General features: G+C 58.5%; 1 protein-coding gene across 1 annotated transcript; it reads left to right on the forward strand.

Moving 5' to 3' along the window:
* The first annotated feature begins 2,551 nt into the window (after nucleotides 1-2,551).
* OPN4 (opsin 4) lies at nucleotides 2,552-12,494 on the forward strand. The gene is made up of 10 exons (XM_016214735.2): nucleotides 2,552-2,695; nucleotides 3,854-3,999; nucleotides 5,297-5,430; nucleotides 5,758-5,961; nucleotides 6,609-6,780; nucleotides 7,120-7,284; nucleotides 8,143-8,250; nucleotides 9,168-9,348; nucleotides 10,446-10,589; nucleotides 12,456-12,494. The coding sequence occupies exons 1-10, from the start codon at nucleotides 2,552-2,554 to the stop codon at nucleotides 12,492-12,494; spliced, it is 1,437 nt and encodes a 478-aa protein (XP_016070221.1).
* Nucleotides 12,495-15,631: the final 3,137 nt, after the last annotated feature.

Below are 15,631 nucleotides of genomic sequence, written 5' to 3' on the forward strand. Positions count from 1 at the left end.
GCTCAGGGTCCCTGGGGCCATGGATGGAGCCAGGGGCTGGCTCTGGCCCAGGTCAGCCTGCCCTCAGCCACCGGTGCAGGGAGAGGAAGGTGAGGACACCAAGCCTGTGTCTGAGGGGGTGAGCACCAGTTCGTGGGGGGGACTCTGAAGATTTGAGGACCCCTGACCTGGGATTCTTGGATGGAGTGGGGCTCATAGGACTGTTCTTTTTTTTTCTTTTTTCTTTTTTAATTTTTGTAAGAGTTTATTTGAGCCAAACTGACAACATGAGGGAAGCAAGATCTCAAATGCTTCCTTTCATGGGACTGTTGCTGGGGAGTCAGGAGGAGGGGCAGAGTGGACAGCAGAAGTGGAATTCAGGGGCAGAACACAGCTGGGAACCTGGGAAGACAGGGGTCAACTACCCTGAGGAGAACAAAGTAAAGCCAGGGGCTCCCTGGCCTCAGAGCTGCAGCCCCCGGCATGGGCAGGTTGGGCAGTGGTGGCCCCGGGCGATAGCTCACTCACCCTCGGAGGCGAGGCTGTCCGTACAGGCCTCCCTGGTAGCCTCCACATCGGGCCCCGGTCGGTGTGGGGTCGGGGTGAGGATCGGGAGGCTCCTGGTGGGCCCTCCCCAGAGCGGCTGCAGCACCGAGGAGGTGGACAAGATGGCGTGGGTCAGGCAGCATCGGCCCTGAGGGTGGCTATGTGTCGCCGTGGAGAAGAGACCCTGTGACAGATGAAGGCTCCCCAAGGTCCAGGCTGAGGGTTCCGCTCTTTGACCTTTAGGCGCTGCTTTAAGGCCTGTGGCACTCGGGGCCTGCAGTCCCCGCTCCCCACCCCCGGGCTGTCCACCTGCCGAGCACGTCAGCCTGGTGTGAGCAGCTTCACCTGCATCCTCTCCTGAGAGTCAGGCTGGAAAGCGGGGTGGGTGTGAGACGGGACTTGGTGTTGGTTCAGAATCACTCCTGGCTGAGATTAGTAGTTCAGGGCTCATGTTTGAAAGCCAGCAGTCGCAATCCACACTGGGCTTAAAGGAGGGAAAGCAAGGGGAACCTCTGTGAGTCCAAGACCTGCCCAGAAGGGAAAGCATGTCTGAGCCGAAACCTGCACTGCGGGTCAGCTGCCCCAAGCCCAAATCTGCGGCTCTGGGAAAACTGAAGACTGAGGGGACCCCTGTAAGAGGAGATGGCATATCTCTCTACTCCACGGCTCCACAGAGCTTGGCACTGTACCTTAGGACATGGCTCCCAAGTAGAACGTTTCTGGAAGCAGCAGACACCCGGAAATTGTGCACAGTTCCCCCCCCCTCCAGCTCTGGGGGTCCACTCCTGCTGCCTCCTCCAAGAGGGGGCAAAATGCAGACCTGGAGTCCCCTTCACTTTGGACATTCACTTACTTGGGGCCAGGACTACAGGCCTGGGTGAGCTCCCAGGTCTCTACCAACTTTGCCTTTTTGTTTGTTTTTTAACATTTGTACTTCAATAAAAAAGTCCATTATCAAAAAACAATAGGCAGAAATGCTTCATGGCCATCTTACCCTGACAGTCAGGTCTCTTTCTCTCTCTATATCCTGGCCCATTCTCGTAGCTCCTTCATCTGTGAAATGGGTGACCAGTCTTGGTTCCGTGCGGGTGGTTGTGAAGATGTGATGGGCTCATGTGGGCTGGATGTGAGGGTAGGGCACCCCGTGCGGAGGGCGAGGCTGGGCTCACAGGTTCACTTGCCCACTGGACGGCCCTGGGGCTTGGGGGCGGCAGAGGCTATTCTTTTTGTTGTTGTTTATCCTCACCTGAGGATATTTTTTGCATTGATTTTTTTCAGAGAGAGTGGAAGGGAGGGTTAGAGAGAGAGAGAAACATCGATGTGAGAGAGACAAATGGATTTGTTGCCTCTTGCACCCGCCCTGACCAGGGCCAGGGATCAAGCCTGCAACCAAGGTACGTGCCCTTGACCTAGAATCGAACCTGGGACCCTTCAGTCCTTGGGCCGACGCGTCAACCCCTGAGCCAGCCACCAGGGCCAAAGGCTCTTCTCCATGAACTCTGGGAAGAAAGGAGGCTGGCCAGAGGGGATGACGAAGGCTCTGCCCAATGCCCAGGAGCCTGCGCCTGGCAATCTGCCCTGAAGCACATGCACACGCACACGCATGCACGGACATGCGCGGACACGCATGGACACGTTGACACATGCACACACACACACACGCTCACACACATTTACACACAGTGACACTGACACACACGCACTTGTCATCGTCAGGGACCCGCGTCTGAGGGGCATTTTTGCCCAGCAACTGCGCATGTGCACTCCCAGCTCTGCTACTTAAAGGGGGGACAGACCCTGTGACTGTGCGTCATTACAACTGTGACACTCTCTTCTCCTTTGCGCTTCGCTGGACACAGCCACTGCCAGCCCTGAGCTGGGTCCACGCTGGTTGCAGAAGCGGGTGGCTGGCAGACTGGGCAGGGTTGCTGGGGGAAACACTGGGAGGCTGGGCACAGCTAACATCCTGAGCGCCCCATGCTCTTGACTTCTCTGTGGGCTCAAGAAAAGACTGTCTCACCTCAGGATGAACCCTCCTTCAGGGCCAAGAGCACCACTGGACCCCACCCAGGAACCTGGCTGCATGGGCACCCCAGTCTCATCCAGCAGGTGGGACAGCTCTGGGAGCAGCACCTCCAGCCCGGACCCACCTCTGCCCCTCAGTCCCACGGTAAGCCTGGGGTGAGCGCCTGTAGGCGCACAGCCTTCCCTCCTCTAATCTGATCCCCTCCTGGGGACACTCAGGGGCTTAGATAGGGAGATCTGAAGAGGCCTGTGCCTTGCTGTGAGACCTTGGGCATGTTGCTGAACACCTCTGAGCCTGCCCTACACGGAGAGGCCTCCAGAGGAGGCTGTGGCAACAATTTTCCTCCAGGAGAGCGTCTGAGGAATAGAAAGGCTAAGCCTGAAGGACAAGGGCTGGAAGGTCCCAGGCCTGCCCTTGGCGGCTTCCCCTCCTTCCTGAAGATGGCTGGACGCCCCATGGAGCCTTCCAGAGAAGCAGGCACACTCTGGGCTTCAGGATTTCTCCAGCCTGGAATGAGGAGTTAGGTGTGCTCTGCTGCCTCCATCATTCTAGCCCCAGGGCCATACCCACCAACCCCACCTTAACTGGGGGGGCTCAGGTTCCTGGGATGCTGACCTGGGTCCTGGGCAGGATGGGATGGCTCCTGTGGTATAGGGGCCGGGGCAGGGTAGGGACTAACCCTGTCCCGGAAGGAAGGAATGTGTCTTTAAATATCTGTACTGGCCTCATAGTGTCATGATCTACCTGCAGTGACCCTGGGAGACCTAAGCTTTCTTTCTAAAGGGAAGTCTTCCCCTCCGTCTTGTCCGTCTTACCCAGTTGTGCTCTGGGGGAACACAGCCTTTTCTCTGAGGCTTAGGAGAGGGTGGCATTCCAGAGGAGAGGGGCTCTGCCCCACTCCACCATCGCTGACTGTCTTGAGCACTTGGAACAGGTCCCATATAGAGGAGAGAAACCACCCAAGAGTTGGCTCTGCCTTCTCCCCAAGGAAAGGTAGAGTCATCCTAGCCATGCCCCATTTGCGAGGCATGTGTCAGTCTGTCTTTCCAGCCTCCCCCAGGTGATCTGAGCCAGCTCCTGAAAGCTTTATGCCTCTGTGCAGTGGTATAGGAGCTTGGGCTCGACCTTAGGGAGACCTGCATTCCCTTTCAGCTCAGCTACTTGCTAGCTGTGTGGGTGAAGGACTCTAGCACTGTGAGCTTCAGTTTCCCTCTCCGCCCTTCTGGGAACCCTAATCCTTTCTCTCAGGGCTATTTGAAGGTGACAGGATAACTTGATGCCCTAGTTTCTCTCTTTCCACAGGCAGCTGGGGCTCAGGCTGCTGCCTGGGTCTCCTTCCCCACCGTCAATGTTCCGGACTATGCCCACTACACTCTGGGCACAGTGATCCTGCTGGTGGGCCTCACGGGGATGCTGGGCAATCTGACAGTCATCTATACCTTCTGCAGGTGCCTGGTTGGTGAGGCTGGGGCCTGGGCGGAGGGTAGCAGCCATGCAGAAAGGGGGCAGACCACAAGACAACACTGCTGTGCTAACTCTGCAGGGCACTGTTGAACCTGGGCAGTGAGGCCAGGGCTAAACCCTCAATCGTCTCAGGCCCAGGCCTCAATCTTTAAGCTCAGGAAAGGGGCCCCAAAGTAGTCCAGGCAGTTCAAGTGGCACTGGCCAATTGGGCCCCAGGCACACTCTCTGCATAGGGTGATTGTCCCTAGGACACTCGGTCCCTGCCCATTCTGCCCTGCTGTCAGCTCACCTCCACCATCACTTTCCCCAGTGGGCATCCTCTTTCTGCCTCAAAGAGCAGCTCTGGCATCAGGGCCCTTCCTTCCACACCTGCCCTATTTGCAGGCTGAATGGCTGAGCCAGACAGGTAGAGAAGGGAAGCCCAAGCCCTATGACTGCTTAGCTAAAATGACTGGGGGCAAGTCATTTCTCCTCTGTAAGCCCACATATCTTGTCTGCAAAATGGAGTTGTGCTTTTCTCCACAGAGCCAATGTAATGATTAAGTTTGTGTATGTGCGGGGCCCAGCAAGTCTGTTGGAATCCTGGCTGTGCCACTTGCTGACTGATTTTTGTGACCTGGAGTGAACCACATCACAAGTGGGAGCCTCAGTGTTCTCACCTGGAAAATGGGGGTGGGGAGACAAGGTCTGTGAAAGGACCTGCCTATGGAGCAAGGCATCAACGCCATTGCCCTTGGCCACCCGAGGGTGTGGAACGCAGACACAGCCACGCTGAGCAGGGCCCAGACCCTGAGGCAGGAAGAAGGGGGTTGAGGCGGGTGCCTGAGGAAGAGGCCCAGTTTGGGCACGCGGGAAGTGGAGTCTTGTGGGAGACACTCGGAGAACTTGGCCTGGAGGGCTCAGAGAGGTGCGGAGTGTGTGCAAGGAGAGCTTGGGGGTCATGCACAGGAAGTGCAGAGGGTGAGCAATAGTGGATGACACCACACACCAACTTCTGCTGGCTGAGCAGCCGCTCCGGGAGAGGCGCTCCTTGGCTCCGCTCCTTGCTGAGTGAGCCCTCAGAGGACAGGGTCTGTCTTCCCAGCCCGCACTGCCGGGCACCAGTGCTGTTTGGCTGATACTTGCTGGGCAGTAGGGTGGCCCAGAGGCTGGTGTCTGTGTGAGTGTACATGTGTGTGAGTGCACATGTGTGTGTGTGCATGTGCGTGTGCATGTGTGAACCAGTAGTGGAAGGAAGCTACCCAGCAGAAGCACCTTCTGACAGTTTCTGACCCCTCACAGGAGCAGAGGCCTCAGGACACCAGCCAACATGTTCATTATCAACCTTGCCATCAGCGACTTCCTCATGTCCTTCACCCAGGCCCCGGTCGTCTTCGCCAGCAGCATCTATAAGCGGTGGCTCTTTGGGGAGGCAGGTAGACATTCGGGCTCCTTTTGCTGGTGGGGGAGGAAGTTTGTGGTGGGGTTCCCACTGTGCAGGGTGGCCCAGGAGAGGAGGTGATCTTCTCTTCCTTGGCAGAGAGTGGGTTGCTGCCTTCATCCCATGAGTTAGCAACATGGCAGACTCAGGTTCAAGTCCTGAGGCCTCCGCCAGCCTCTGCCAGCTGCAGCAAGTAGGCAGGTGGAGAGGGGTTCAGCTGCATTGCTTGAGAGGTGAGGGAAGGAGCCAAGCAGATGCTGTCCCCAGACCCTAATCTCCCCTGGGGTTCTGATGGACTGAGGTCAGGAAGCTGTGTCCACAGGCTGTGAGTTCTATGCCTTCTGTGGGGCTCTCTTTGGCATCACCTCCATGATTACCCTGACGGCCATCGCCCTGGACCGATACCTGGTGATCACGCGCCCACTGACCACCATTGGGGTGGTGTCCAAGAGGCGGGCGGCGCTTGTCCTGCTGGGCGTCTGGCTCTACGCCCTGGCCTGGAGTCTCCCACCCTTCTTTGGCTGGAGTAAGTGGGCTATGGGAATTGGGCGAGAGGAAGATAACCTGGGAGGGGCATATTCCATGGCAGGTGGGTAGAGTTGGGTTGGCCAGCTGGCAGGAAGGAGCCAGGGAACTGCCTGAGCCTCAAGGCAAATGGACATTCAGGGGCATGACTAACAGCAGGGAAAACTGAGGCTGCATCTTCAGCTATCAGAGGATGACCTGGGCTCCCATCCCTCAGCACAGAGGGGAAGACCACGTGGCTCCCGGGTGATAGGAGGTGACAGGTACACCTGATGCTGAGTTTGCAGTGAGTCAGACAGGCAGGGGGTGAGGTGCGAGGTCTGGCAGGCAGGAGGGCTAGCAGTAAAGGCACCGGCCCTTCTGGGGCAGAGCCAGAAAGCTGGCTGAAGCCCGAGGGAGTGTACCCTGGGGCCCTGGTGAGGGCTCTGCTCCACACTGGCAGGAATGGGCGGCAGTGGGCTTTACCAGCTGTCTCCCAGAATAGGCTTGGGAAGCTCCCCTGCATGTGCCGGCTTCCTCATCACACGGGCTGCTGTGGCTGTGGCCAGGGATCTGGGACTCCAGGCCCACATCCAAAGCCCCTGCTCGATGAGTTGCCCAGGCAGCACTGCCCCCACCGCTGAGAAGCTGCCTGCCTCTGACCTCCAGGTGCCTACGTGCCCGAGGGGCTGCTGACCTCCTGCTCCTGGGACTACATGAGCTTCACGCCGTCGGTCCGAGCCTACACCATGCTGCTCTTCTGCTTTGTGTTCTTCCTGCCCCTGCTTGTCATCATCTACTGCTACGTCTTCATCTTCAGAGCCATTCGGGAGACAGGCCAGTAAGAGCTGGGCGAGGAGGAGGGGCTAGACGGGAGGGGCCCCTTGCCAGAGGCTGATGCCTGCACCCATCCCTGGGGCACCCCCAGCTTCAGATGGGCACCTGTGCTTACGGGGTAGGTGCCCAGAGAAGTCTCAGGAGACGGGCTCTTCTCAAGGGGGGCTTCAAGGAGTGTCAGTGGGTCTGGGGGGCGGAGGAGACACCCCAGGCAGAACTCAAAGAGGCAGCTTAGCTGGGTGTGATGGAGAACTTTCCAGGTGTTAGGGCTACCTGCACTGGCCATGACCCTGGCGCCCACTGCAATCCAACAGGGTCAGACCCAGATCTGCACCCTTCCTAGGGCTCTCCAGACTTTCGGAGCCTGTGAGGGCCGCAGCGAATTACCCCGGCAGCGGCAGCGGCTGCAGAGTGAGTGGAAAATGGCCAAGATCGTGCTGCTGGTCATCCTTCTCTTCGTGCTCTCCTGGGCCCCCTACTCCACGGTGGCCCTGATGGCCTTTGCTGGGTGAGCAATGCCGAGGGGCTTGGGGCGTGAAGGGGTGGGGCGGGCTCAGGGGGCTCAGGGGCCGCCTGCGCCGCCCTGGCCGCCGCCTCCGCCAGCTGTGCCTTCCCTCTGAGCCCGGCCTCACAGCCGCCTCTGCCCCTGCCTGGCTGCCTGCCTGTTTCTTGGAAGCACTGGGACACATGCTGAGGAGCGCCAGGCCACCCCGGATTGGCCTGAGTTCCTGTGAGGGCTACGGTCCCGCTAGACCTTTTGGGAATACACGGCTCTCTCTGAGGTCCCAGCTCCCTCTTCACCTGGGCGCACAGCCAGAGGGAGTCCGGTCACCTCCTGCCCTTCATGGTGAGAGTCTGGGGACTTTGACTTTGGCAGCAGCATGGATGCAGCCAGACTTCAGAAGCACTTTTGAGGCAGAGAGAGCTACCAAGCCTTGGCAGTGTTTGGTGTGAGGTCTTCTTCTTGCCCAGAAATGATTTCCTCTGGGGCCTCCTGTGAAGTCACTCTCAGAGCCAGGGCAGCTGTGGGAAGAGCTGAGCAGAGTACCCGGGTCTCTGAGGGTAAAGAAGGTTTATTGCTTGCAGCACAGGCTCCAACGGACAGTGAACCCCCCCAACCTGGCCCATCTGCCTCCTAGACCCCTTCTCAACTGCTCTCCGGGTTCCCACTCACCTCAGATCAGAATTCCCCCTGGCATTGCAGTCCCTCCCATGGGACTGACTTGGACCAGCTGGTTTGGGCCAGGCTGGGCTGTGCCCCTGGCAGGGCCTGGCCTAAAGGAAGGAGAGTCCCAAAGGGGGCAAGTGGGCTGTGGAGTCTCTGGGGGCACCAGCTGGCAGGGTGACCACAGCTTCTCTGTCCTAGGTATGCACACGTCCTGACACCCTACATGAACTCCGTGCCGGCCGTCATTGCCAAAGCCTCTGCTGTCCACAACCCCATCATTTACGCCATCACCCACCCCAAGTACAGGTGCAGCCCTGCTCCAGACCCCAGCCTCAGGGCCCCAGGCCACTCTCGTGGGCATGGAGGGCCTGGGCCTGACAATGGGGCAGAGGTTACCGTCTTTCCTGTCTCTTGTGTATGCATTGGGTGGGGGCCTCTAGCAGCTGGGACCAGCCGGTGACAGTGGGTGGGGTCTAGAGCCGAAGTGACCCTTCTGCTGCTCTACCTTCCCAGGAGGCTCAGCTTGGAGGGACATCAGGGCTCCCTGGGCAGTGTCCAATCCTTTTTGGAGCCAAGGCCAGAGGCCAGGACTGCTGATCAGCAGCACTGCCCCTAGAGGGAGAAGTCCCCAGGCAGTAATATCCTGGAGAGACCACAGCAGGGAGAGCAGGGTACTGGGGGTGGTCTGGCCCAGAGCTCTCTCTGCTGATAGAATCCCAGTATGCTGGCTTCTTCTACAAGGGGGCCTTCAGTGCTTCCTTTTGCCTGGTGGTGTCAGTAACTCACCACCCTGCTGGGGCCAGCAGCAGGCTTTAGCCTACTCAGCTCAGAGGTCCCATTCCCAGAGATGTGGCTGAAGCCAGCCACTTGAGGGCTGGAACTAAGCACCTGGCTGAGTCTGCTACCCTAAGGCTCTTCCTCCATGCCCATGGCCCCAGCATCTGTCTGTCCATCCCTAATCCTGTGAATCTGTCGGTCTCCTTCAACTCAGCATCTGTCTGTCCTTCATCATCACTTTTCATGACTTCGTTTCTTCCTGTCCATTCCCATTACCTCAATATCTCTCTGTCTGTCCTTATAGGCCCAATGTCTGAACCTCCCCATTTCCCCAGTGGTTCTCTGCCCACTCCCATTGGCCTTGTATCAGTTTGTCCATCCATCCCCATCTACTTGTGCCTGTCTGTCCATCCCTTCTGCCTTAACCAGATGTGCCATCCTTGCAGAATGGCCATAGCCCAGCACCTGCCCTGCCTAGGCGTGCTGCTGGGTATATCAGGGCAGCGTGCTGGCTCGTACACCAGCTACCGTTCAACCCACCGCTCCACACTGAGCAGCCAGGCCTCGGATCTCAGCTGGATCTCTAGACGGAAGCGCCAGGCGTCTCTGGGCTCTGAAAGTGAGATGGTAAGGATGCTGGGCCGTCAATGATTGGCCATCCCTTCCTCAACCAGGCAGCCTCAGGCCTCTGGGCAGGGCTGCCTCTGAGATTCAAAAACCTCAGGACCCTGGGAGGCTGACAGGAAGAGCCCCTCTCAACCTCCTCCACAGCCTTTTCATGCATCATCCTGCCAGATAGGTAGGGGCACTGGGGCCAGAGAGGCAACTGGCTGGCCCAAGGTCACCCAGCAGCAAGGCCAGGACAGAACATGGGTCTTCCAACTCCAGGCCATCCCTTAGAGGCACAGATCGAAAAGACTAGCAATCCTGGTCCCAGATGAGCCTCCAGAGAGAGAGCGACAGGAGCTAGCTCAGGGGCCCCTGTTCTCAGCATTAAGCCCCATCTTCCTAGGAGCCTGAAGAGCCCACAGGGTAGAGAGGAAGGAGCACTGGCCCTGGATTCAAGCCTCAGCTCTATCATGTCCGACTGTGTGAGCATGGGTCACCCTCTCTGGCCCTCTGTGTCCTCCTCTGAAACAGTCGCCTCTACATGCAAGACTGTGGACACAGACCCCATAGCTGTTGTCAGTGCTGGCAGCTGGCAGCCTGCCAGCCCCTCCTTGGACCTGGAGCTGTGATGCTCCCTGATGTCCCCAGAGAGCTCCCTGCACCGTGGGCTTCTGTCTCCAGCCACACGTGGGCTCCTCCATGTTGTGCCTACAGGGTCCAGTATGGGCCTCACCAGTAGCCCCCACTCACCCCCTCCTCCTGACCCCGCCCCCAGAGTCTCAGTGAGGGGCTGAGGGAGGAGCTGTCAGAGGTCCCTTCCAGGATCCACTGCAGTGAAAGACGTCAAGGAGTGAATCTCATTTGTTCAGAGGTCTAGACCCTCATGAAGATACACCATCCCACATGCTTTAGAAGGTGTGCATGTGCATGCGCGCACACACCCAGGCACGCTCGCGCACACACACACACACACCCTGGCATGCCCACTCAGCAACCCTACAAACAGTGCCGTGGGCCTCACCCAAGTGAATATTGTGGGGAAGATGGAGAATGGCCTGGTGGGAGACTGCACACTGTCTTGTTCTCACCTCATAGTGACTCTCCCACCCTCCCAGGGCTGGACAGACATGGAGGCAGCAGCTACATGGGGGGCTGCCCAGCAAGCGAGTGGCCGGTCCCCCTGCAGTCAGGGCCTGGAGGATGTGGAAGCCAAGGTCCCACCCAAGCCCCAGGGACATGAAGCAGAGGATCCCAGGAAGGTGATTGGAGTCTTTGGGCAAAGAGCCCAGAGAGTGGCCAGGAAAGGGGGGCTTGTTCTCATGGGCAGGCCCAATGCCCTCTGAGAATCACCCCGTCTCCATCCCTCCTTGGCTTTTCCTTGCCCACCAGGAGGGCCCTGGGTCTGACTGCCAGATGCTCAGAGCAGCCTGAGTGTGGTCTGAGACGACCTGAGAATGTCTGTGTGACTGTGACCCACTGCACTAGGTAGGAGGTGGTGTGGCCGTGCTGTGACATATGCATGTGCACTAGTATGCGTGACCATGTGCTAGGCACGTGCTCTCTGTCACTGTGACACCACAGGGAGTGGAGCTGAGTGTTCCCTAAGGTGTCTGCTCTAAGCTGTGCGTGTGACCAAGTGTGGTAGTGTGCACCTCTGTGTGACTGGAGGCTGCACATACCTGGGTGGGGTGCTGCGAGCAGTGGATGTGCTCACTACAAATGCCCTGAGATTAGGACGCCACCCAGAACACTTGTGGCTATTTAAAGAAAGCCAGCTGTCAGCCCAAGTGCCTCTGGGGCGGAGTGTCGATGGCGATTAGAGAAGGCCTTGTTCTGGAACATGGGAAATGCCACGCACAGGCCCTGAGGCTGCCCCTCCCCTCACTGACAGCAACCCCCACCCATATAACACCCCCAGCTCCTGGGCTCTCTTGGGCTTCCCTAGCAAGGCCAAGACCACAGGCACTTTTCTGTCTTCCTTCTCCAAGGCTGCTCCCTTGCATGTCCCAGAAAGGGCGAGTCCTGGGCTGCTCCCTACACTTGGAGCCTCTGCCTCCTCCAGCTTCGGTGTCTCAGGGAGCACCGCTCCCCGATGCTCCAGCCCCAGGAGGACTCACTCCCCAGCCCTGAGCCGGGCACTGTGCACGACCACAGAGGCCAGAACAGAGGCATGGCTGTGCTCCCAAGGCTGGTGGGGCAACGAAAAAAAGCGCAAAGCCTGTCCTGGGGGGCACACTGGGCTGGGGGAGGGTGCTGGGCCGAGAGGGATGGCTCATCAACAGTCAGCTATCCTGATAAGACTGCCATTGAGGTGTCAGTACATAGGGTGCTGAAGGCAGAGGCAAGTCCCCCAGGGCTCCCCATGGAAAGAGGGGGTGGAGTGGGGATTGCCAGGCAGAGTGGGGGTGGGTCTAGGCTGAGGAACAACCCGTGAGATGCAGAGGGGCCCAGGGGAACTCAGTGTCCTGGAACAGAATATTGCTCTGTGACCTCCAAAGCAGCCAAAGGGACCCTGGGAGCTGGTGGTGGGGATGTGGGAGAAAGGAGAGGGGCAGGAGGTGGTAGGAGCCTTGGGAAGTCCCACTTAAGTGCTGGCCATTCAAGTGCTGGCCAGAGGGGTCTCTGGGCATGGTGCTGGGGGAGGGAGCCTTTGGAGGACTGTGCAGCGTAGCCGGGCCCCTCTGCCGTGGCTGGGGAAGGACAGGTTGAATGCAGTGAGCTGCAGGCAGAAGACCAGAGGAAGCCGATGCTGTAGGACAGGCAAGAAATGAGGTGTTGAAGGCAGCAGGGGACAGAAGATGCCACAGCACAGGCATGTGGAAGAGGGATGGAGGGAAGTGGAGAAACGGACAGTGGAGTGAAGAGACCCCAGGAGCTCAAAAGCCTGGGGGACATCCTGCAGCCAGCCTTAGATGCTCTGTCTGTCTCTCAGGCCACATTGCCCGCAGTGTCAGAGAAAGGCCATTCCCAACCCAGGACACAGCTGGGCCCTTCATGCACCCCCCTCACTGCAGGGGCCACTGGGAGACTCCTCCATGCACCCCCCTCACTGCGGGGGCCACCAGGAGACTGCTCCTATGGGGACATTTCTGGAACTAAACAGATGTGTGCTGTTTGTTTTTCAGACCAAGGGGCTGCTCCCTAGCCTGGACGCCAGGATGTAGGGCACAGTTGGCTCTCCTTTTCTTCTGGGACACATCCAGCCCCCCTGTGGCTCCTAGCATACACAGACCCAGGATTACCCCATGAACCTGTGGGCTTTGGAGTGGCTCTGTCACCCACAGTGTCCTGGATTCACATCCTAAAACACAAAACTCTTGCTACACAGCAGCCCAGGCTCAGCTTGAGGAGCTGAGCCCAGGTCCGCCTGCTCCCAGATTAGGCCCCCTCCTCTCCTCCAGTGCTGTGTGCTGTGACTGTCCCAGTGACAACAATGGCGAGGGCTCCAGGGGGCACACCAGCCCTCTGTGAGCCAACTCGCCTTGGGCTGGGCATGTCACAGGCAGGAGAAAGCCAGCACTGCGCCTGCCCCCCCCCCAGTCACAACCGAGCACAGACCTCCATGCTGGAAACTCACTCACCCCTGCCTTCTCCCCACGGTGCACTGTCCACTGGGCTCCCCTCTTCTGTGTGCACATTCATTGGCAGGCATGCTCCGCATGTATATATTTGCATGCACACTAAGCACAGTTGTACACACACTGTGCCTGTGATTTCTTTCAAATCAGTGGTCTAACTTTTTCCCAGAGCTGTGTGGCTCAGACAGGGTATCAGAAAATAAAAAGCAAGAAGGTCTCAGACAAGCTTGGTCTCTCTCTGTGGATGCCGCAGCAGGAGAGAAACTGCAGGCCTGCCCTCTGATGCCCACAGCAGTTTCTCTTCCTCCCTTTCCTCTCTTCCCCACCTTGTGACTCTCTTTCCTGAAGCTCCCATCTCAAACTGTGGGGGGCAGAGTGGAGGAGGGACAAAGACCAGGCTTGCCCTCATCCCACTACCCAGTGAGCTGCTGTTACCAGAAGCAGCTCCCACCCAGCCTCTGGGCACCAGCTGCTCGCTGGCTCTTAGGTCTCCCAGGGGAGGCAGATGGGGGGTGGCTGGCCTTCACCTTTAAGCGCATCTTTCCTACACGCCCCCCTTTCCCTGAGACAGCATCAAGCATCAGGCAGGTGCCCAGGTCCAGAGAAAGAGCCTGCGTCTCCAGGTACAGCCTAGCCTGGGGCTCCTCTCCTCCCCTTCCTTCCTCGTTCACACTGTTCACGCTGCTGGATCCTTTCCAGCTTGGAAGAACAGGTATCGATAGGGCTGGAGTTGGGGATGGATGGGATGGGGCCTGGGAGAAGGCAGGGAATGGTATGGAGGAGGGATGGGGTGTTACGAGATGCTGGCCTCCTGGGCCAGGCCCCAGCAGGGAGGCTAGGCTGTGCTACATGACACAGGACAGAGGAGGGGGTAATGTGAAGAAAAGAACAAAGGTCCCTCCTTGACTTCTTCCACTTGACAGTTTTGCGATCTTAGGCAAGTTACCAAACGCTTCTGTGATGTAGGGACTACTTTTACCCTGCACGTTGTATGTATCAGGCCCAAGGCATGAGGCAGGATTGCTGACCGCTGGGAAATTACTCACACCCAAGTCTGCACTTAGTCCTCTGGGCCCAGCTCAGGTCAGAGCCCCATGGGAGGGCCAGAGAGCAGCTAACCCAGTTGCCTTCCCCAAGCCTCAGTTTCCCCAACCAGGAGCCAGGAGCCAGGAGCCAGGAGCCAGGAGCCAGGAGCCAGGAGCCAGGCTGAGCTTTGTCTATCTCCAGACAACCCAGGGCCTAAGGTCTCTTCTGGGGTAAGGCTTCTGAAGGTATCCTGGCCCAAGACCATACTGGCAGGAGTCCTGAGGGTCCTGGGCCCCCTCCCAGAACACGCTGTTTCAGGGTTTTGGGCTGAACACACTGAGCACACTGCCCCTCCCTGTTCCTCTGTCCCCATGTCCCAGCAGCTGAGCAAATGGCATCTTCTCTCCTCCTCCCTGCCCCCTGCCATTCCAGCGCAAAGGGCACAGGAGCCTGGCGGGCTGGCTGGCAGCTGGAGTTTTCCATACTGCTGTCAGGTTTTCCAGAGCACAGATGAGCCAGGAGAGCCAGGAATAGACCCTGGGCCCCCAGAGGGTCTGCAGGGTGTGAGCCTGGCCCAGACCGGCTTTCAGACCCTGAGTCTGGGCATTGGGAGGCACCTGTGGCCACTGGGAGCCCATTATCTGGCATGAGTCTCGTGGGAATTAGCCCAGGTTCCAATGTGGCCTGAGTCCACTCCCTGTGTGACCTTGGGAAAGTCACTTAACCCCTCGGAACCTTGGTACCTGCTGAGGCGGCAGCCTCTCACCATCTGGGGGATGATGTCGTGAGGGGCCTGGAGCTGGGCTCAGCCGTGCCCAGAGCTGCTGCTATTATGATGATCCTTTTTGTTGTTGTTGATCCTCAGTGAACGGTATTTTTTCCATTGATTTTTTTTAGAGAAAGTGGAAGGGGGCGAGGGAGAAAGAGGGAAAGAGAGACACACATTGATGTGAGAGACACACATTGATCAGCTGCCTCCTGAATGGGCCCTGATGGGGCCAGTGATTGAACCTGCAACTGAGGCACATGTCCTTGACGGGGAAGAGAACCCTCCGCCCTTTGCTGTGTGGGCTGACCCCTAACCACTGAGCCACGCCAGCCAGAGCATGATGATCATTTTCACGGCTGCACAATCTTGGGCCAGCTACTGGTCTCCTGAGTTGAAGCTCTGTCCAGGCCAGCTGGAAGCTCAGCTTGTTCCTAAGGACCATTAGGGCTCCACACTGGATAAGGTACATTTCCTTAAGGGCAGCAATAACCCAAGTCCCAAAGTCCCTGCCCAAGGGAGCTCAGCTATGGTCTTCTGGGCAAGGGGGTGGGTGCAGCTGGGGAGTGAGTGTGCATCCTGGCTCTTCAGAGGGCAGAGGGAGCAAGGAGAGGAGAGCAGGAGGGCCAGAGCATTATCACTGACCAGGCCAGTCCCCAGTCCTGCCCCGGGGGTGCTGGGTGCTGGACACCCCTCCCCAGGGGCTATATTAGCTGTGTGAGTCACGGTGGACCGCCTGGGAGGCCTGGGCGGGCGGGCACAGTGTAGGGTTACAGTCCATTTATGGGCGAAGCAGAGGGCAGATATCAGTGTCGATGGCATTTGTTCCCAGCTATTCTTAGGAGCCTCTCAGGAGTGCCACACAGCCCGGCCGACAGCAAGGGACAGAGCAGGCAAGGCTGGGGGCCGGGGGCAGAGGCAGAGGCCTGGG

The sequence above is a fragment of the Miniopterus natalensis genome, chromosome 14, assembly GCF_054644295.1.
Source record: "Miniopterus natalensis isolate mMinNat1 chromosome 14, mMinNat1.hap1, whole genome shotgun sequence".
Lineage (NCBI taxonomy): Eukaryota > Metazoa > Chordata > Mammalia > Chiroptera > Miniopteridae > Miniopterus > Miniopterus natalensis.

What these genes read in the sequence shown, in the direction of transcription:
- OPN4 (XM_016214735.2), top strand. Translation starts at nt 2,552, where the DNA reads ATGAACCCTCCTTCAGGGCCAAGAGCACCACTGGACCCCACCCAGGAA. An exon ending in GTCATCTATACCTTCTGCAG is followed by an intron (nt 4,000 to 5,296) that starts GTGCCTGGTTGG and finishes GACCCCTCACAG; the next exon opens with GAGCAGAGGCCTCAGGACAC. An exon ending in GCCCTGATGGCCTTTGCTGG is followed by an intron (nt 7,285 to 8,142) that starts GTGAGCAATGCC and finishes TCTCTGTCCTAG; the next exon opens with GTATGCACACGTCCTGACAC.